This window comes from Falco biarmicus, chromosome 5 (genome assembly GCF_023638135.1).
Source record: "Falco biarmicus isolate bFalBia1 chromosome 5, bFalBia1.pri, whole genome shotgun sequence".
Lineage (NCBI taxonomy): Eukaryota > Metazoa > Chordata > Aves > Falconiformes > Falconidae > Falco > Falco biarmicus.
Genome location: NC_079292.1, coordinates 37539317 through 37561818, shown reverse-complemented (window position 1 = coordinate 37561818; position 22502 = coordinate 37539317). Strand labels below are relative to the sequence as shown.

Genomic DNA, 22502 nt, shown 5'->3' with positions numbered 1-22502 from the left:
AGTGGCCACTGTTAGGTAGCAGGGCAGTAAGAGAACTGGCTTATAAATCAGGAATTCAGTCTTTAGAAGTGTGCCACAGCTTGATCCTGTGGAAAGGTTTAACTGAAGTTCATTAACAGAAAGATAGGAAGTTTGATAGGCAGTTTATTTTTTCTTTCCCCAAAAGTGCAGCAGTGAACAGGGTCCTCTGGAAGGGCACTTTCTAAACAAATGTTCAAAACAGCAGAAGTATGCTTACAACATGCTACAGCAAAGTATGCTCACATACAGACAGAGAATACTACAAATAAAATTAATTTTCACTGAATCACAATAAATGACAACTGGTTCATTATGATGAAATTTGTATTTAGCTTGTAGAATCAGACTTAAGTTTTTTAACTTGATTGAAAATGTATTATACCTGCTTTGGGTGTGTGTTTGCACGTATGTATTCTTGTTACAGCTTTATTCCTCAAAATAAAGCCAAATTTACTGGGTCTATGCTGGGTAAGCATGTACTTGCTGTATTCACTTGTGCTGAAGTGATGATACTGAGTGGGTTTTGGTTTAGGATAATGTATAAAGTTATTAACTGCATTTCTCCCTGTGTAATATTTACTTTCCAGATCAGATCATTAAAATTCACAGCTCTGCTTTTGGTAATAACGATTTAAAAATTAAATAAATAACCAAAAAAAAAATAATAATCACATTTTACCTAAACCCAACTCTGTACCAGTAAGGCCCATTCATTTAACACAAATGCCTTCAGTGACAAGGTACAGATACAGTCGCAGCCAAATAGCATATGAAATGGAACATGCAGGAAGACCATTTAGTTTTAAAATCACTTGGTTGGGAATTTGACTCTTATCCAGATCTAAGTTCCTTCATAGTGTTTTTTTTTTTTTAATCAAGGATAAGAATTAACACTGTTCATTCAAGGCTGTAAAAATACTTAGAATTAACTCTTCATGGAAATAGACACCAGACAAGTTCCTGTTCTTCCTTCAGCTACATGCTTTTGCTGAACAGTTCTTAAGTCTTTATCAAAAGTGGGAGTGAAGCAGGTATTTTACTGGTTAAGTAAGGACTGACTAATTTCATTCTGAATTTCAATTTAATACATTTACTACCTATGACAGATTTCATGTATAGCGTGGTTCTCAGACAGTGAGTGTGTAAGTTATTAAGCCTAGTTACAAAATGCTTTACAGGTATGTGCAGATAGCAAGTATTAATTTGGGTAAAACACCTGGTCACATGTACTGAATAGCCTGTATCAATTCTGTCAACTTTCATATTAGTTATTAGGCAAAAAGTGAAATTTTCTTTTGAATGATTCCTTATTATGGCTTAAGATCACTTTAAGAAAAGATAGTGCTGTGAGTTGCATATCTGTACCCATAACAGTTTTTTTTTCTATTAAGAAGCAACATAACACACATTACTTGCACTGAAACTTAACTCAAGCGGGAACTTGACACATGACCTAGATTTGATAGAACTGTCGAGGGTTTAACATGCAGTAATCAACGTATTTCATGCTAGCCTCCAAACAGCTACCAAAATAAAGTTTAAATGAAGAACAAGTCTCCATTGCTAGAGTTATCTGAGCAAAACACTACAGAAATGAACTTGAGGTTTAGCTCAGTGTGCAAGTAAACACTTGAGAGCATGAAAACAACTTTGGTTTTGTTTTTTGAAGACAAAACAGAGTCTGAAAGATATTGATGGGCAATACTAAGGCTTGAGAAACAAAAACCAGGATAAAGCTACAGTTGTAGTGGAGAAAAAAAAAAAAGTCCTGAGTATTCAAAAGCATGTAAGTTGTCTGAATATCCAAAAACCTCTGCATTTATACAGATGCTCCAGCTGAAAAGTTACCTTTCAAGTAATTTTTTTTCTCCAAATATTTGGTCACTCTAGAGATTTGAAACTATGAGTGAGATTGAAGACAAAAACTCTATAAAAATCTAACCTGTAGACCACCACAGAAGTTTGCAACTTTAAGCTACATGAAGGAAAACTTCTGTGCTTCAGAATTAAAAGTGAAGAAAGTTCAACTTTTCTTGTAGCATTGATGTATCCAGTTTGTGGGTCTGTGCACTGGGCTATGCACCTTCACAGTTCGAAAGAGTCATTACTTCGTTGCCTACTTATTAATTACTTGTAGAAAGGTTTTTTTGACAGAAGTTGAAATCATCAGGCTCTCTGGGTAAAAGATCCAAAATAACAAACCCGAAGACTAAATAGTTGTGCCATAGTTTGTTTGACAAGGGAACAATCATCTTGCCTGATAACACAGTTGATTTGCCCATGAGCAACATGAGCTTGTCTTGCAAAAGATACACAATCCAGTGTTTCCAGAAGGTGTTTTGCCAATGAATCTATACAGAAGTTTATTCTAACACAAGTTCAGGTGTTTTTCAAGACTTCCAAAGATACTCAAGTTTGGGTATACAGGATGGCTGCATTTCAAGGTGAGCCTGATCAGAAGGTTGAAAAGACAACATCACACTTCCAAAGGGGAACCAAATGACAGCGTACTGCAGTCAGGTGTCTGACAGGCAGTCCTTTGGTGTGAAGGCCACTTACTGCAGGTTCTGAGTAGTTAGGTCTCAACCAAAAAGCAACTCTATGAAGCACGTGAACTGCCCAAAACAGCTCTCTTAGCCTAACTTCCAGTGAGCAAACTAGCTAAAAATAAATAAATCATTGCTTTCAAAATAATTTACCTTCAAGAATCTAATCAATGCAAGATGTTAGACAATACAAGACATTTGGATGTTAGAGACAGGTCAACCCTACTGTGGTGCCCCAGTTTGGTTTTTTGTGGATCTTTTTTTAGTTTTACCTCTGTTCATATATTAAAACAGAATTAAGAGTTAGCTCAAGACACAGGCACACTTATTTGAATACTTGTTAGTCTCCACACTCTTGTTTAACTCACTAAGAAGCCTATATTAAACCCTAAGAGTTTTTTTCAGTAGTACATAGTAACCCATTCCAGCATTTCAAACTAGAAGGAGGTTGAAATTACATTCTTGTCTGCAAGCTACCAAAGATGTCCTACAAAATTCATTGGTCTCATTTGAAGTGGTCTCATTGAGAGTATTTAGCATACAGATTTTAATTCTGTACAAGACACTTGCTAGTCAGATCCTGTGGTTTTGACTACTGTCTTCCTACGCTATTCTAGGCTAGTTTGCTATTGTCATTAACAGCTTTGATCTTGATACAGGAAACCTACAATTAAACATAGCTCTAAAAAGTCTGACATTGAATACGGGTGAGCATTACTGTGCAATAGCACCTGCCTATCTAATCCAACTCAAATATGCATTTACTGATTTTTAGAACAAAATAAACTGTTCAGATTCATAGGCATAGGTTCACCTCTGTGTCTGTGATGTGAAAAGTTACTTGAAAGACAAAAGTGGCAATCAACTATCTGAGCAAGACAGATTAGCCGTGTCTAACGATTTAGTTAGAGTTCAGCTGTAAGATACACATATTGCACAAGGCAACCAGCTAAAGACAAGGGGGTTTCTTCCAAACAGGGTTTGGATAGCCCATTAAAAGTCTTCCAGCTGCGATCAACGAGAGTTACAGAGACAGACCTGCTGCAGTCACTGGAGAAACTGGTCAGTGGGAGCTGATTGCAAGAGGCTCTTAAGTGCCTTGTAAGGACTGTGCAGAAAATCTCCGAGCCCGAACACCATGACTGCTGAACATGAGCCGTGGGTCAAACCTGTACCTAGGGAAAGGAACAGTCTGTGAGCGACATAGTGACCCATAGCCCATAGTGACCGACACTTCTAGGAACAGCTGTTTCTAGAATAGCTCTCGTACAAGGCTACAGGAATAGCTGCTGTCTTAATACTAGGTGGTGGGGACAATCTCACTACATATTACAACGGATGCGTTATAATGACACAACTAGGAAGCTGATAGTCTCCAAAGAAACACACGCTAGCTACAACATACCAATAGCACAGTTATCAAGCATTTAGGAGATGCATTCTAACAGAAAGCTTTGGTGCCTCAAGTTACAAATGTATGTAGCACAACTGCAAGGACATTTTAAATAGTGCTTAAAAAAGCTCCAGTCCAAATGATACTGAGTAAGGTAGTTTTAAGGTAAGAAGTGCTACACCACTTGCAACAGCTGACTAATACATACACTTAGGTCCCCACAGGAAATCTTTGCCAACAGCATCTCAAGGAACAATGAGAGCAAGTATTTGGAAAATGCCTGCCTAAAGAAACTTGCAGAGCTTTTCTTTGTCTGCAGACAAACCTGAGGTCACTTGTCTCCAGCTACTTAGAATAGCTGAAGCTTACAGCTGTGCCAAGTCAACAGTAGCTGACAAGATTAAAGTAGTAGTATTAATACCATCAAGTTATATATGGTAGGTTAAAATAAAATAGAGATTAAGCATTAAAAAATAGAAGCATCAAGAAAGCATCTCTATTAAACAACTGAACATATGTCAGTAAGATTATATTCCATCATAAATACCTCTATAAAAGCTGAATTTTAAAAATACATAGTTATATTTAAAAGTATTATAATAATGGATCTGCATTTACCCAGGATCGAAGACACCTGGTGTACGGCAAGTTGCTCCTGAACAGGACTGCAGCATCATTAATCGATAGTTCATCTTTTCTAGAATTTCTTGATCAATTGTTTTAGCAATGTTATTGATCTGGTGTGGATCTGCGGTCAAGTTATATACTTCCACAAACACCTGTAGAAGAAAGATCCTGCACTGTATTAAGTCCTCAGTGCTAATTAACACTTAATCATATTATATGGGAAGAGCACTTTATGGCAGCATATATTCCCAAATGTTATTTTCAACTACGCTGCAGCATCACCACACAAGCTATATTTACCCTTACCCGTGCAGCTAAGTGGTCAAAGACAACACAGTGTGTAGGTAAAGTTAAAGTTTTGTGACAGTGCAGTGCTGTTGGAAGAGTTTTTACTTTCACCTAAAGTACTCACCTGCTACACTACGGATTTTTTTCTAACGCATAAACGGAACCTGTCTTATGACTGTAAAACCACAGCAGGAGGCCATGGCTAAGCTGGCTGTCTTTTCATTAAGGGATCAAAATACACAATTTCATGACCACTGCATCACCTTTATATGCTCTTCAGGTACTTTCAGCTGTCAAACTCAGACACATGTCTTGACTAAATGTACAAAATATGCTCAATACAAGTATGCTATAACCCTAATACAAGAAAGTTTTTTTGTGTGCATATGCTTTGAGAACCTTTTTGTGTGCTCTGAGAAGGTTTGTCTGGAGGATTTTGGGGCAGATTTTTGGTACATCAAATCTCTAAACCATTCTGTGGGACAAACACTAGTCAACTGTATCTCAATAATTCAGCTCATATTTTGTCTGTGCTAGAGTGAGGCCTGATTGCAGATGATGTTGATTGAAACTGGCTGGGTTGTGTCTAACTTAAAGATGCATCTGGACAGACTTTGGTTGTAAGCTTTCTTGTAAGATTTACTGCAAGGTTTTGAAAGCCACATTGCTGCATCTTCCCAATACCGTTAGTCTTAATTTAGCTGACCTAGGTAAACTGAGTGATCAAGAAATGCTATAGCCATACCTTCTTACTGGGGATAAAAAACAAAAAAAAACAACCCCAAAAACAGTGACACAAGGTGTATTATCAGATCAACTTTGGGGTCTACTTTTCTCAAGAAAGCTGCAACACTCATTTAACTTCATCATAAATAGTCAGAAAGTAGAAAAATAAAATGCATGGTCTGCTCATCAGCATTTCAGTCTCCTATACAGTCTTTCTTGCTATCTCACTACAAAAGACATCTTGTAATATTTAGTCCCCTGGTTTCAGTTTTTCATTGCAGACCACCTGAAAATGTTTTGTGTGGTGGTGTGATGACCAGGGATACCTGCTGTTTATGTATTTATTACACATCTGCTGACAATGCAGCTTACTAGATTTGTGACCCGGTTGCCTCAAACCCAACATGCTCTCTGGAGCAACTGTGTGCAAATGGGCAGAAGTCAAGATCAGCCCTGTAACACACCAAGTTTTGTGCATGCAGTGGGTGCTCCACTAGTGAAATTTGAGCAGTTTCTGAAGGGAGGACGTTATGTCCCTTATACCCAAACAACCTATGATAAGGTTAGAGACCTTTCTCACAGTTGTGCCAGGCAAAGAAGTGAGCAATAGAAATTACTAGCCTGGCATTTCAGTTCTCCCCAAGAAAGAGTTGCAGGTGAAGGCAAGAACAGCAGAGATACAGGGTAACAGAAAGTATTTGTCGTACAGAAGACCCTGACACATGGAATTAGGGTAGGACAGAGAACTGAACCCAGCACAGCTCCCTGTGAGGCTGTTAGGCAATAATCATAGTTTAGGTCTCTTCCTCACTCCACTCCCAGCCCCCCCTTTTTTTTTTTCCTTCCTAGAACCTCACTAGAGTTCTAGTCAAACAGTCTCGCCAGTAGATAACTACTTCACTGTTTATCTTGGAAGCAATGCTAGTCTGGTTTTCAGAGTACTTTATGGAAACCTTGAGAGCAGATAAGAGTGCAGACAGTCACTCACACAGTTGTGAACAGTTGACGTCTGCTAGTCAGACAGAGACTTACCTCCCGGTCATCAAATTCACAGTACTGCAGATCCCAGGAAGTTGACAGTGTCCTTACACAAGCATATGTGTTGTTGTAGGAATCTTCACAGACACAGTCTGGGAAGCAGTGCTATGAAGTGAGCAGTGAACAAAAACATCAGAGCAGGAAAAAAACCCAGATGAACCAGCGATAGTATCCCTAGAGTCTATACCAGCTCAAGCCAACAGCAGTTAACTGACAAACACAAGAATCAGTCTAACACATGCAAGTCTCCACTGGGGATTTTGAGGAAAACATCTTCTAAATTTGAGAAAGTGTTGTTAAACTCACCATGATTAAGCGCATTTTGCCTGGGAAGCTGATGTAGACTGAAGAGAACAGCACAACACCCACTACTGAAGAGAACAGCAATGGGATGCTTTACTTTAAGCAAGCTTTCTTTAATTCAGGAACTAGATAGTGACTTAAGTAATAGTCACAGACAAGAATTATGCGATGAGGTCACTGGGAGTTTAGAAAGAGCATGATGTCGCTGCTACCCACATTGCCAAGCCCACACCTTCCTGCATATTTCTCTAGCCCTGAGACCTTATAGATTCCCACTGACAGGGTGACAGCGGGCTGTATGGTCATACAGACATGACTTCTGCAGAGCTCTATGTCTCCCTCCAGTTCTTAAGCGTGGCACAGGACCTGCAGAGCTAGCTTCTACTTACCAAGACACTGGGAGCTTACTTACAGGTTAGTCCATACAGCAAACAGCTTTAATTCAGCAGCTATTTTCTAATATTAACAAATCTTGTCTTGCTTACTGTGACTCCAGGTCCTAGGCCAGGACAGGTAGGATCACTGCCATTGTATCCTTCACCTTGGTACTCCACCAAGAAGTCTGATCTCCATGTCACATTTTTGTCTCCTCTCTAGGACAAGAGGTTAATGGGACTTAGTATCCACTCCGCTGTGAAACAGCGGCTCTCCATGCCTGGTATAAACTGCCTTGTAAGTATTAGTGTTAAGTCATGGTCCCTAGTTTGAGTCAGTCTTAAAATAATATTTAGCTTTAAGTTACAATGTCTTGTGTAACTAGAAGACAAGGATCCAACTCCAAAAACATTAGAACCCCTTCTTCTGAGGGCTTGAAAGTAGTCTTCAATTTATAAGGAATCATGCAGCGATACCAAATAGCAGCCATGTGGCCAGACACTACTATATTACAGACAAGATCCCTACAACAAGGCCGTTTCTCTTGAGTTTGTATCAGACTACTGCAACAGATGGAAAAAGATATCCTCAGCATGAAAGATAAACAGCTTTAAGAAGCAACCAAATTTTAAATTGCTCCATTTGTAGCTGCATTTTAAAAGACCAACAGAAGTTTAAAATTAATACACAGCACCATCACAGGCATATACAGCAAAACAATGAGTTTCAGTTTTGATTCCATCAGAATTTGAACTAGATGCCTTTTACCTGCTTCTGTCTAAAGAACAGCTTAAGGTTTGGATACAAGGTTTTAAAAGCAAAGCACTGTTTTAAATCTGGATGATCTCCTGTGTTTCCAAGTAAGCTGCCTTCAATTTATAGACTAAATTTAATTAAAACTAAATGGATCAACTGCAAGCAGCTTTATTTAAATAGGCTTCTGCTCACTTATTGGAAAGGTCAGGTTTACATTATGAAACCACAGGCATCTTTCCAGAGGTTAGGGGGAAACACTAGTTCTACTAAAAATTGAGACAAACCAGAAATTTAAGAAGCCTACTTTTCTCCTATGTCTGTGCTGAGAAATCCCAAGGAAAAGGGGAGGAAGGATGCAAGGTAGGAACAACATACAGTATTCAAAACAGGAATCATTACAAATGGCAGGATTAGCCAAAAAATGACAACTTTCTATTACAAAATAACTACAGAGCTGCAGGTCTTATGAAAATACATATACATTTAAACAAGGTACCTACTTTTTAAACTAAGCTACGAACACCCCCTGTGAAAATAACATCAAGGGAAGAATCTGGGTTATGAGTTGACTCAGTCTATCGAAGGAAGTAGTATTCACTTTGAAGAATAACCCCTGCGAGAATTAGTATTTACTTGTCTGCCTGTCTACTTACCAGCAGTGGCAATAGTGACATCCCATCCATCTGGGTCTTATTCAAGTCATACCCCGCAATATCCAGAATAGTGGGACCCAAATCAATATTTGCAACAAGCATCTGCCGGGTAAAGAAAACTCACTTCAGAACACCAGAGCCTAACATATGTAATAATGAGAATTCTGTATTTTAACTACTTGTAATTTTAGGTACACCTAAACACTACTTAATTTCATCTTTCTAAGCTAATGGACCCTATAACATTCAAAAGCAATGACAGGGTCTTCGGAAAGTGAGCTTCACACTTCATTTACTTCTGTAGCCTGCAATTACTTAAATTTACTGATTCAAGCAAGAACACAAAGCTTTTTAGACTGAGGTCTTTGCACTTTCCATCATTCATGTATGCAATTTAATTCATACATATATATGCAGGAGGATAAATTATTACCTCAAGTTGATAACTGTGAAACAATATTAAAAATAAATCTGTACTCCAATTTCACTTTTCTTACCTTGCTTGTCTGATTTGGTTTTATCCCTGGTCCTCGAACTAGCAATGGAACTTTGATATCAAACTCATATAACTGCCGTTTGTCTATTGGCAAAGAAAACTGGCCTATACAATAGAAAATGGAAAAAGTTAAAACATAAACTAAGAGGCCATTTAAGAGTCTTGTGTTACATAATTTCCAGCAGCCAGTTTAAGTCAGAAAAGGTTCTTAACCTGAACTACATCCAGACAACTTCAAAGTATAAGCCTATCTTACAGTTTAACAAGTTTGATACCACATTTTTAGCTGCACAACATCATACAGACAGGTCTTTGACGGTTTTTTACTGTTTAACTCCTTCACGGCAACTCTTCCTACAGAAGAGAGAAGACATTTCCTCCATTTCTATACTAGGGGGTTTTTTTTGTATACCAGGATACATCGGTAGAGATTAATGCTAAAACCCAGAACCAACCAAACAATAAAATCCCTAAACACCCCACACTGCAACTCCAGATGGTTTTGCAACTCAAATCAGTACTTCTCGTTTACAGTTTTCCACAGCTTCTGTTCCCATTTTCTGGAGTGATCATGAGGATGAAATGTTATGTAATTCCTGGATCTTCTACTAATATTCAGTAAGCAGTGAAAATTTTACCAGTGTGGAAGCCGTTGTCTGATGTGTAAAAGATATACGTGTTGTCCAGTTCTCCATTCAGTTCCAGTTTCTTGATTAGCTTCTCTATCAGGTCATCTACCGACAGCAGAGTTTGCCATCTACACAGAGTAATTCATAGTAGAATATGAAAGATTGAGAATAATTCTGACTGCAGGTAGGGCGTTCTTATTGTTTCAAGTCAACAGTGCATGCACTATAACTGGATTATTTTGCTTGCAAATCCTGAAAACAAACTTCATAGATTACTACACTGTACTTTTGGAGGCTGCAATTTAAGACAGGAAATAGACTGTTTGTCTTCAGTTCTTATTAATTTTATTCTGTAGTTTCTGAGAAAGACATGAAAACACTGATTACTTATCTGGAGACAGTCAAGACCAACTTTGAAGCAACACTGTGGCAAAGAGTCAGAGTTATCTCCTGCAAGGTCACTTACTATTAGTTCTTCCTATGTAGGTTTTAATATTAAAATACAAGACTGACACCAATTTATTACCATTATGGGATCCTTTTTGCTTGATATCGACATCAGTTATTTTGTATTATTCATATAATATCAGGGTCCATTATTCCAGTACAGCTAAACCCCCTGAACAGCTAGCTACAAGTTGTTACCTTTGTCATGGGGTTTGCTGCTGAGACAAGTGACTGCTCCTGTTAAGTCACCAACAAGCCTCCACAGACTATTACGCTGAATAACTAGAGTTACTCAATTCTTGGATCCTGTTGTCTCCAGGCTTAATTTAAGATTTTTTGTTGCATGATTTTACTTTCATGTTTTGCAGAGTAAGAGCCTGAAAACTTTTGTTTTCCATCTCCAAAGTGACAAGCTAATGCCCCAAAACTGCTTAACATTGAGTTTGTTTCAGAGCTTTTAAAGAAAATATACATACAGCTTAAATAAATACACTTCCTTTCTATGAAAAGAAGGGAACAAGCTTATCTTCACATTACTCCCTACATCCCCTTTTATAAAAATGAATCAAGCACCCGCCTTGGCCAGTCAGGTATTCCCATGTAAAAAGACCACAGTCTGAGAGTCAGGGTTAATAAATCAGATTAGATGACAGATAATCACATTTGACATACATCATGTAAGAATCTGGAATTCAAATGAAGTAGAAGGTAAGGCAATTTTTTATTAAAAGCTGTTGTGCACTGAAAAAGAAGCGGTAGAGACACTGAGCATTGATGAGTCTTTTTTATGATCAGTGACGGCCGCATTTGGGAGTAAAATATTTCTTAAGTCAGTGACAGGTTTCTTTGCAAAAAGTAAACCAAAAGTCAGGTCTGCCAAAATGATGCCTGACAACTATCACAGATAATTTGACATGTATTGTCAGACTTACTACAACCCTTTTAAAAAATACACCTTTTCTTCTTTTTTTTTTTTTTAAAAGTAGAAATCTTAAGCAACAAAAAATTTCTTACCGCTTTCTATAAGCATCATCAAGGAACTGTATTGAAGAGTTAGTCATTGGAGTCTTTGCTTGTCGAATTAACCAGTGCTTGTTCTGAAGTAGACAAAAAGATTAGTGAGAGAAGTATCAGCTTTTAAACCTTTCTTAGACCATTTCAACAGAAATGTTGTTTAGGGTAAAACATCCACATGATTCCTGTGAAACAGCCAGGCAATGCTATCAAACTGACCTGACTCCAATTTTCCCCCCTTGGTTCATGTAAAAATCTAAGTTGCAAGTGTAGAATGTATTACAACCACATTAGGTGAGAAGAGTCTTACCTCTGTGAGAAGAAAATAGCTATGGATCTTTTCAAAGCAGTTCAGGGAAGAATCTTGTGAAAGGAGCTAGGGAAGGGTCTCCCAGAGATAAAAGCCTGAGACAGGCCTGATGGAAAAAGAAATTCTGAAGGATCGAGCAGCATTGCAAGATTGGACTTTGCTGTCAAAGTATGGTTCTTTTGGGACTGAGATTGGCAAGCACTCTTACGGAGGTAGAGAGGTGAGAAGAAACTCCTGTATCCAAAGCAGTTAGGACTACCTAATTTATAGACAGGTGAGGACAAAATCTGTGATGGTGTCACTGTCAGATTCTCACTAGCCTACGAACTCAGGACTGAAGACTACTGGAGGGGAGCAGAAACATTACCATTTTATTTGGATTTTTTTGACTCTGGAACAAGAGTGTTTCTTTAGCTGAAGCATGATTGATTCTTCTAGCTGCAACCCCAGCTTCCACAATCAGCCCCTACCCTTCTCCCCTCACCCATCCCCCCAAAGTAACGGAGATGATCTGACTCATGAGAAGTGATACTCCCACATCCTGAAGCACCAGTCTGAACAGGGTCAGCTGCTGTGCAAACACATGGGAAGGTCTGTTGTGAACAACCTGAAGGCTAGTATTAGTGGGGAGCCAAATAAAGGAGAAAGTCATGTCAATGCAGCTTTACCCTTTTCATTTAGTCAGAGGTGACCCATTCATCACCCTCAGCTTCAGCCTGTATTTAGTTGGTCACTCCTCTCTGTAGAGCCTCTCATTACGCAATCTCCCTCCTGTCACAAGTGAATGACTGAACAGGCTCAGGCTTTTGGGACTCACAATGATGTGACTCATATCTCCTCCAATTATTCAGCTCCCCTCTTTTCTGTTCTTGCCAACTGAAGGAAAGATTTTTGGCCTGGAGACTTAATACCATGTCCAGTTTATTTTGATTCAGTTGTATTCAGATCTCTTTTATAGTAGCTGTGCAACAATTCTCTGGAGAGATGCTAAGTGTATTTCAGCAAGAAAACACAGCATAGTCAAGACCAAACATCTATGAGTTGTGTGTTGGTTGAGAGAGGAAAAAGTAAGGAAAAACATCACAGACCCCATCCCCAGCTCAGCAAAGTTCTTCAGAGAACAAAGGAGCTGGCAACTTCACCTGTCCACCAACCATATTTCACAAGGTGTGTGCTTAGGAGAGGCCCTCCGTAAGGCACAACCATACTGGATAATAAGTCACCAAGTGCAGCAGAATCCTCTCTTCTGGATTATTTTGTTCTTCGTACCTTTCTCTGAAGTTTAAAAGCTTCACACAGCACCTAAACACCTTTGTGGATTTCAATAAACTTCACGCTGACTCAGGGTCCTCACATCTGCTTCTCTGTCAGGTCTCATTTCACCAATTACATACAAAGCTGTCCACCAATCCTGCTGCCTCCCTACATCCCATTTTCAAAGAAACTTTAGGTCTTGAGATAGCATACCACGTCTTGCCAGCAGAATCTGAACACAGCTGTGCTCCAATTTTGCAGGAAAAACTGCATGCAAGAGAAATACCCAACATTTATCTTAATCACGTTCTCTCTCAGAACACCTTATACAAACCACTCCCTTCTGGGCCATCAATAGTCCTGCTTGGGAAACCAAACAGCTACCCATCATTTGATAAAGTTCACAGCTGAGGATCCTAAGCAGGAATTAAAATGTCAGACTCTGGCCAGTGATGCACAACAGCTTAACTCCTATTTTTCACTTAGAGGTTTTGCCTAGATGGCTCCAACTTTTAGTACCTCTTGCCCACGTACTGTATAAGGAAGCTAGGCAACACTAATTTAGGAATCAAGACTGTACAATGTAAGACTGTCAACCAAGCATTGTAACACCAATGACTTGAGAGTCTAAGCCTATGTATGTATTTACTGCTATTGCAGGAATTATGCTTGCCATAGAAAACAGTGAACCTCAAAGAAGAGTTAGGCTTCAAGACAACACTGCCAGTTACAGAAATGCACACTTAATGATTGTAGCTATTGTGTCTAGGAAGAAGGGTAATGCTAGTCTGTTCCTATCATGAAATCTACTAAGACTATTGTATCCACAGATATTAACTACCAAACAAAGTCCACCCATCATTTTGCTTTGTGTTATACAGGCATATGCAGAGCTTTTGTTCCACATAAGGGAACCCCCACATTGTATTTTTTGGCTAGCTGCTGACTTTGCTGGTCAAGTTATTTCTGGCTCACTATATTAGAAACATTCCATTAAAGTAATGGAGTCTCAAGACAAAGTTAGGGATCCTTTTATGAAGAAAAAACCCCCACAAAAGTCTGATTCCTACTCCCTAGTTCCAAACTTAACAGGTTTGGCTACAATATTTGTTACTGCCTGCAGCCCTTTTCTCCCCCTTCACTCATGTTTTCATATCATGCTGATAAGCACACAGTCATTTTGCAAGTTACAATCTTCAGCTAAAAACAAGTTTCACCCTGTACTACGTGAGTCACAGTGACCTTGGAAGAGGTATCACTGGGCTCCAGATAGGCATTTAGGCCATGTTATCTTAGTCTTAAGATTCAGTACAAATGTTGAATTGAGTCACACTGAACAGTAGCGAGTTCTGTATTTTAAACTAATTGAATCAAAAATACAGAACTTTTGTAAGTCAAATATTTCACCAGATTAGCTGTTTGTGACTTTCACTTATTGGCAGAGTAAACCACAGCGGATTAGTCTGAGCTAGACCATATTTGGCCAAGTTTACCGGCAGTGGAAGGGACTGCCCTGTCACAGGGACCTCTGCAACTTTGTCGCATTAGGCTCAGCAATTCTGGTTACAGGTTATTTCAACAAATGAAAGGTAAGTTTTCAAAGTCCTTCGTGACTCTGAGCCCTGCAGTTCATGATTTCATGAAGTCCCCTGGTTAGTCTGATGTGCTTGTCACCTAGGGGCAGCTTTGCCATGAGCTCAAGTAATGGACCACCCATCCCCACAAGCAGATGTGCATAGGAAGACAGGGTGCTCATCGTTATTCACCTGACCTTTGCCAAGCACACTACCTATGTGTTCTCCTGAAAGCGCTGAAAGAACATTTTAAGAGCTTCAGAGCAGTCTGGAAATTGGACAAGGTATTAACTTTTTTCCATTTATCAATCATAATTCCATTGTACTGCCTTATTTTTGCCACTACATTTTTTTATTCACAAGATATTATTGTATGCAAATATCTCAGAGTCACAATAAGCATATCTTACCCTGACAGGCTGATTAATGTAACTAGTAGTCATGGTACAAGCCTATTCTACTCACTGTTTAGACTTGACATCCTGGTCAGGGTCATTGTCTACTACTCTCATAAAATGGTGGTATAACCTATGCAGATTCTTGCTACTTAGCTTACCTTCCCATGAATATTAAAATTGCTGTTTCTTGGTGCACTGACATTCTGAAAGCTCTTCATATACTGTGGAGCAGCTGTCCAAGGGGAGTGCGGTGCTGGGGTTGAGATCATCATAAAGAAAGGTTCAAAATTAGATTTATACTCCAAGAAGTCCAATGACATGTTGGCCTGCAAACAGTTTTGTTAGAGAAAATGTCATACCTCCAAAGGAAAAGCAAGTATTTGAAAAATACAAACTAGACTTAACTTAGATATAGCTCAGTAGTAACTGGAAGATTTAAACTATCTCAGAAACTTATTTCTTGCTGATCTACAAATGTCCAGAACAGCAGCTTAAGATGAAAAAAAAATCTCAAGTGTTCATGTTAAACAAATCATTTCTCCCACATCTCTAAACAGCTTTCTACTTCAGATCTTTACCTTAACATGACCTGGAAAGCTCATCAAAAGTTTGTGCCTATTCCAAGTATCAACAAAATTCACCTGAACTCTGTTTTCATCAAGTAAAATCAGAGCTTTCTTTAATACAGTCTGAGTCTTTCCAAGGCTCTCAGATGCCATCTCCTGCCTAACAGAAATAGCAATAGTTCTGGAAAAAAAAAAAAAGTCCAGCCCCACTGTTTATAGCGTATGTTCATTCTGTGGCAAGCTCCTAGTTTATGAGGCATGCCACATTTCTGCTGGTGAAGTCAGAAGCTCTAATGAAGAACAGTGCCAAACTCCACTCACTCATGCCACTTAATTTTCATTTCAGCCTATACACAACTTCAAGTAGCAAGTTAGAAGAGAACCTCCTCTAGGTGAACCTGCTTTGGCAGGGGTTGGACTAGATTTCCAGAGGTCCCTTCTAACCCTGACCATTCTGTGATGCTGTAAGTTCCATTTTGACCTTCCCTTACTCAGCGTTTGAAATTAAAGCTTCAAAGGTATTATTCACAGATGAGTTGTTCACTACTCAAATCTTGCAACATTTTCCTTTCTTGTTTGATTAGTATACCCATTCTGGGTATCCTTTCCTTTCTCTAGAACAAGTAGTACACTAGGAATTCCCTCCCCATCCTTCCTCCTAACTTGTACATCCAAGCAAGCAGGGTTGGACTCCAGTTATATGACAACAGAATTAGGGGAGGAGAAGCCAGTATGATGTAGGTAAACTCATAGAACTTTGATTTTGCTAGGAGCTTAAACTGCAACATGTCAGGACTGCAGTGGACAGATTCAGGTGTTCAGATTCTCAATGCCAGACTTAAGTACGCAGATGTCCTCAGTCAGGACAAAGCTGCTTGTGCATCACATCAAGCAACACAAGAACTCTGCATAAGCAATCTGCTCCTGTGCGCTGCCCATTGAGCAAATTAAGCTCAAACACTAGCTCTGAAATGCTAAATGCATATTTGGTGACTACAGGCAAAAGGCAGAATGCAACATGCTGGAAATCAAAATATGCTGCTATATCAATAGGTATCATACCACAAGTAAGATGTTTATGCAGCAATGATCTACTGGTCAACATGCTTACGAGCTGCTGAAGGATCAAAAAAAGACCAGTACAATGCCGTAATAGGATAGCCTCACTTCTGGCTTATCAATTCCAATCTAGCTTTAGACAGCGTAAATCTAAATTTAAATCAGACAGTTGTTCAGTACCCTAAGAAACATCAATCAGTTCTGTTCCTAGCAAGCAGCTGTCTATGTTCAAGAACCCACTGGAATGAAACTCTAATTAGTCTCAATGGAAGACTACAAATCAACTGCACAAGGAGACTTCTCTGAGAAGAATCTTCCCGAGTGCCACATGTGACCTCCCAGCACTACCAACTCATACACTGTAACAGCACGTTGAATTAAGACTCCAGCCTGCTGGGTGGAAGAAACGCTCCCCCCACCCCCAAGCTAAGAATATTTGGAACAGGGCCTCAAGAGAGCTAGGACAGCTCTTCCAACTTTCCTTTAAGTATTTGATATCTTTGTTATCTCTTTACCTTAAGGGGGTAAAAAGGCAAAAAACTTCTCCGGTCACCTACACATTTTGCACAGTTCATATATTGCCCTCTCACACTATGGGGGGTTGATTAGCCTCTGATATTTCCAAGTCATCAGTTTGATGTAGTTAGAGATTACAACATACTAACACATCACAGTATCTAACAAACAAAACATGGTATGAAGTTATTTTTACATGCTTAACTTCCCACTGAAATCTTGGCCCAGTTAATCTGTTACAGAAGTTGTGTATTGTAATGAAACACATCCTTCTGTGAAGTAATTTAAGTCATTGCCTACATGCATCATGTTCCTCATGCACTGCAGCAGTTAATACTAGCTTCTCTCAGTGAGGCTACTGGCTAGCAGATGAGCAATATCGCTTCTTTTCCACAGCTCCTACATGCAAACTTCCAATTTCTAAACATACCAAGAATCTTGCTCTGCTGATTAATGCCCACCCACCAACACGACAGCACAAGCATGTCATCACAAACTAATACAGCCTAACAAACTATCATCCCCTTCCCTCCCCAGCCTCCCCAGTGTAAGGGGCACTGTCTGGTCATAAGCAGCTTCTGTAACACAGGTGTTGCAAAATTTCTTACCAGTACATCTGTGAGATAATCTACACTGTAGTTCTCACCATGCTTTCGTGCTTTGCCATTTACTGAAAGAGTATAGTTGTAGTACTTCGAATTTTTCTCCTGTGAAAAAGAAAAGTCATGTGCATATTTATACAAAGTAACATGTACACCGATTACTTGAAATAATCCAAATAAGCTGCCAACAAGCATTTGTCAAATAGGTTATAAGCATCTGTCATAAGGACACTGCAAGGATTCTCAAAACTGATCTCCAACAACAAAACTTATTTTAGTGCTATCTCACACTGCTTTGGCTTTACAGGTCAGGGGCTTTCCCCAGCCACCTTAGCAGGAGTAGCCTTTGTGAAAGGCAAGGATCTGATATTCAATAAAGGAAAAAAAGGTAAGAAAATTTGTATTAAGTTGTTAGATGCTCTTTGTCTGTTCTTTCATGACCAGAAAAGTTAGAATACAAGTTGGATTACAAAGCAACTGAAATTAAGTATTTTGAAAAAAGCATGGTCACATACCAAAGCATACCAAAAACTCCATCCAGGAGGGACATGACCTACTCCCCCTGCATCCTCTGCTCCGTACTGAAAAAAGACAGACCATGACTCACAGTTTCAGTTATGATGAATAAAAGCTAGAAGTTATCTTTCATATTCATGTGCTTTATTCAACACTAGCCAGAAACCGCATTAAGCTAAATTCAATGTCAGAATGGAAAAAAAAAATAATATATGCACATAAAACCACATGTATAGCCTGTTAAGGAAGTCTGGGTTAAATAGCTAGAAGGACAGTAACTGTAGACTTGTCATCCACCAATAAAACTTAAATTTTATTCCCTGTTCTACTCTGCACATGCAAATACTCAGAGATCCTGGAGAACGTATGTACATCATCAGGTAATGAGAAGTGATCAAAACACACAAGCAACAAGACACTCTTAGGCTTTGTGGTAACAGTTCACAAGATACTAAGGACAATTTCACATAGACCAGCAGCTTCAGTTGCCCTCCCCCAAAATGTGGTATGAACTATAAGCAATGCTAGCCTCTTGTCACCTCAGTGCCAAGCGATCAACAACAACTAGCCTTTAAGCCTGAAAAAAAGGAAAGTAGCTGCTAAATCAGTGCCAAACTCAAAACAGAGGGTGCCTCAGAGAAACACAACGGGTTTTCTCAGGGTTGTCCTCTCCCATTATATGGCTTGCGCTGAGTCAAGAGATGCTCAAGAGGAAGTCAGACAAGTTTCACTTCCCCTAGCTGCCTCAGTAACATCAGCAGAAACAAATTTGTGCCTGGCTTGAAAATTCATTATTCAATTATCCCACCAACATATTCCACCAAGAAATAAAAGGAAAATAATGCTGCCAAGAACCCTGTAACTCATCCAGCTCCAAATACAACTCCATCACACAAGAGGAACACATGATCCTAGAGCTTTCAGCACTGAATTTTATGTCTTACCAGAAGCTACTACAAACCACAGCTGAGTTAAAAACATAAAAAACCCAAAAGCACACATATACAAGTGATTCAGTAATAAAAAGTGTTAGGTAACCTCTGTAAAGAGCTCTGATAATATCTGTTCTCCCAAAGAATTTGCCTCAGTGGGCATATAATATTGAAAATACCATATTAACTCCTAAAAACCCAGCACCACCAGTCCTCTGATTCAAAGGGATATATCAGTCACAAGTATTGAAACAAACCAGTTTTTTTTCTTTAACATTATTCTAACATCAAGCCTGGTCCGGCACTAGTTTGATTCTGTTCTTCAGTACCCCAAGCCAGTCATCTTTTCATTTGCCCCAGTCATTAAAATCATTACCTCTAAAAATTTTATCACATTCAGATGGGTTAAAGAGCCTTTGGATTCCATCACCCTTTCAAAACTAGCTTTTAAAAATGGTCAGGCACCTATAGAACCTGATTTTAACCAAGTTACGTTAAAGATTTGAACTTTCAATCTTATTTATCCCAACTCAGCAAAGAGAACTGTTCATTCAAGTAACACAATTTTAAACATTTTGGGGACCCACCATCAGCTACAAATATAAAAATCAGAGTGTTTTGGAAAAGTAGACAAATGCAAGTAACAGTAAAAAAATTAACCAGAAAATACCTCATTCAAATACTTTCCAGCAAAGAATGTTTGATAACCACACATAGTTTTGAGCAGTGCTGGGAAGGTGTATGGTTCTTGAATCTTCTGCCATAACTTGCTGCTACAGTTTCCTTCCAGAGTGTTATTGACAACATGATGATTATGTGGATACTTTCCCGTTAGAATGCTAGCTCGACTGGGACAGCAAAGCGCACTGGGAACATACTGGAAAGACACAATGAAGAAATACAAGACTGATATTGTAAAACAACCTTTCCTCAAAAGTTGTGGTTTTGAAAGATCAGCTAATAGGTTGATTAAAATGTTCACCAACATTAAGCATAGTTGTTTCTGGACACACAGAATTGCATCCCAAATATTTTCACTAGTGAAAAGCTGCACATAAAACCAGTTTTAAGTTTCTGCAGCATACACTCTTCAGCCCCCTCCTCCCCCCCCCCCCAGATTAGATGTGGTTCTCATACAGTAGCAACTATCCATTATTTGTCAGTTGATTCACCCCATTATTTTAGCCACGGCAAGACATTAGAATATCAAAAGAGCAAAGTGGGTTTCCAGCATGCATAAAGCTGAAAGTTTTAATTAGCTTCTTTAAGTGCTTCTCAGTTTGTAATAAAAAAAATATCCAGATTACTCAGTATTGCTTTACAGCTTAAGGAAGTTATCACAAGTACTTTTAGGAAGTAAAACTTTCCCTCTCAGATTCCAAATGTAACCTTAGGCTATGCTAATTTGGAGACCTAAATGTAGTTGGAAATAGAATTTTAAAAACACACACACACGTACAGACTTCATAAAAGTATTACCAGTTTTGAGACCTTAGATACAAACTACACAAACACATACTTCCCACAGAAGTCCCAATAGTTAAATGTAAACACTTACTGCATTTAGGAAAGTTATTCCCATTTGCGCAATGAGAGCATTAGTCTTCTTTAGGGGGGTCTAGAAGAAAGATACCAAAAAGAAATCAGCTAGGAATGTAAGAATGCTAGGTAAAGTAGGGGAGCTGAAGCAGTCGTATGACTACCTGAACAAAGGTTTGCCACCCCAGTTTTTAGGCACTGCCCAGGCAAGCCACTCGGACTGCCTTTTCGCCAGGGCCGCCTCGTGTGACGGGAGCGGTTACGCAAGTCAGCCCAAGAAAGCCGAAGTATGGGGAATTTTCAGGAACCACCTGCAGCTGCAGAGGCTGCACTAGAGAAGCCCCAGCCTCGACCGGCTTGAGCCTCGGTGGCTTCCCAGGGAAGCTTCGCTCACCCGAGGAAGCTCACCACGACGTTCCCTTAGCGGGGCAACTCAGCCGGTAGGCGCGGACAGAGACCCTGTCCCCGGCTGGGGGCTGGGCCCCAGCGGCGCCGCTCGTCACCCCAGGCCCAGCGGCCAGAGCGACCCTCGCCTCACACCGTGCCCTCTCCCAGTGTCCCCAGCCAGGCTGCGCAGCCTCGGCGGGCGGCGGGCACCCCCACGGCGAGGCCGAGGCCTCCCACCACGCTCCCACCGGGCCCCACGCACGACCCCGCGCCTCCCGCTTCCCTCCCGGGCGGGCCCGCGGCGGTGACCCCCGGCCGGCCGGGCTGGCGGCGAGCTACGCGGGAGGCCAAGGGCCTGGCGTTACCATGCCGCCCAGGCAGACATCCTGGTCGTCGGTGAGGACGAGCACCACGTTGGGCCTCCGCGCCTGCCGGGCTGCCCCCGCCAGGCTCAGCACCAGCAGCGCGGCCAGCGCCAGCCCCCGGACCACCGCGGCGGGGGCCATGGCGCAGCAGCAGGGACGGGCGGGCCACCGGGCAGAGGGACGGACAGAGTCGGTGCCGCTCAACCCCGCGACGAGACCCTCGCAGCCGAGAGCGGAGCCCCGAGCAGCAGGGCACAGGCCCGCCCCGCCCCGGCATATGACCCGGGGGAGCGGCGGGGGGGCGGGGGGGCGGTGTCACGTGGCCCGGGCGGCAGCCGCGGTGGGAGCGGCCCCGCCTGCTCCCCGCCTCCCCGCCGCCGCAAGGCCCCGCCCCTCAGCGTGGCTCCGCCCCACAGCATGCCCCCGCCCCCTCAGCGTGGCCCCTCCCACTGCACGCAGCCGGGATAGGCTGTTGCCATGTGGGCGGGAGCGGGGGTCGGTCACTGGAGTTGGGGTCTCGTCCGCCCTGTACCCCCTCACAGACGCCGGCTGCTGCCTGTGGAAGCTGAATACTACGGCGCCTGAGGGCGGGCTACGCAGCATTTTGTTCAGAGGGGGGTCTTTTTAGTTGCAAAATACCATAGCTTGCTACCAAGTTCCTGGCGTTAATCAGCCGAGGCCATCGGTCCGGCAGCGAACGTCTGGCCTGTTTGCAGTGCTATCTCCTCGTGCGTCCCAGACAGTTAATTCTCTCGGCTGGGGGGGAAAATATTTTAGAAACGTTGAGGAAAAGCTCAAGGCAGAAACAGACAAGGAGCACGGTGGGGGCAAGGGGAGTGCTGGGCACTTCGGATGTCCAGGGCAATTGCAGCGCGGGCACTGGAGCGGCTGCGGCAGGTCGGTGCGCAGGGCCGGGTCGGTGCGCAGGGCCGTCCCGCTGCAGGCAGCTAGTGCGCTGGGGCGGGCCTGGGGGGAAGGGGCTGCGGCAGCGGCGGCATTACTCAGCGTAGAGGCTGTGGGCATCACAGGATGCGGTAGCGACACAGCTCCCCCAGCTAACAGGTGCGCCAGGGCTGGTGGCCGCACCAACCCTAATATCAGCTCTGCTTTTTACGTTTTACGGTGAGCTACAGCAGCATAATTACAGCCTTGCAGTTGTGTCGCTGAAGTTA

The 22502-nt window shown here is 41.3% G+C and overlaps 1 protein-coding gene across 2 annotated transcripts; it reads right to left on the bottom strand.

Annotated features, from left to right (window-relative positions):
- Window positions 1-126: 126 nt before the first annotated feature.
- GNS (glucosamine (N-acetyl)-6-sulfatase) lies at window positions 127-21620 on the bottom strand. 2 transcript variants are annotated; one of them, XM_056338925.1, is made up of 14 exons: window positions 21331-21620; window positions 20598-20657; window positions 19710-19916; window positions 18107-18172; window positions 17598-17696; window positions 15007-15174; window positions 11313-11395; window positions 9861-9979; window positions 9224-9327; window positions 8727-8828; window positions 7428-7535; window positions 6634-6744; window positions 4579-4739; window positions 127-3736 (listed from the first exon to the last, which is right to left on the bottom strand). In XM_056338925.1, exons 1-14 carry the CDS (start codon window positions 21469-21471, stop codon window positions 3658-3660), a joined length of 1608 nt encoding a protein of 535 aa, XP_056194900.1. In that variant the 5' UTR covers window positions 21472-21620; the 3' UTR covers window positions 127-3657. The 2 variants fall into 2 exon arrangements, with proteins under 2 accessions (XP_056194900.1, XP_056194899.1); XM_056338924.1 differs by having other exon boundaries at window positions 127-3742; window positions 21331-21618.
- Between the last annotated feature and the right edge of the window lie 882 nt (window positions 21621-22502).

What these genes read in the sequence shown, in the direction of transcription:
- GNS (XM_056338924.1), bottom strand. Translation starts at nt 21,471, where the DNA reads ATGGCCCCCGCCGCGGTGGTCCGGGGGCTGGCGCTGGCCGCGCTGCTG. An exon ending in CTGGAAAGTATTTGAATGAG is followed by an intron (nt 18,173 to 19,709) that starts GTATTTTCTGGT and finishes GTCTTTTTTCAG; the next exon opens with TACGGAGCAGAGGATGCAGG. An exon ending in GTGAATTTGATGACCGGGAG is followed by an intron (nt 4,740 to 6,633) that starts GTAAGTCTCTGT and finishes TTTCTTCTACAG; the next exon opens with GTGTTTGTGGAAGTATATAA.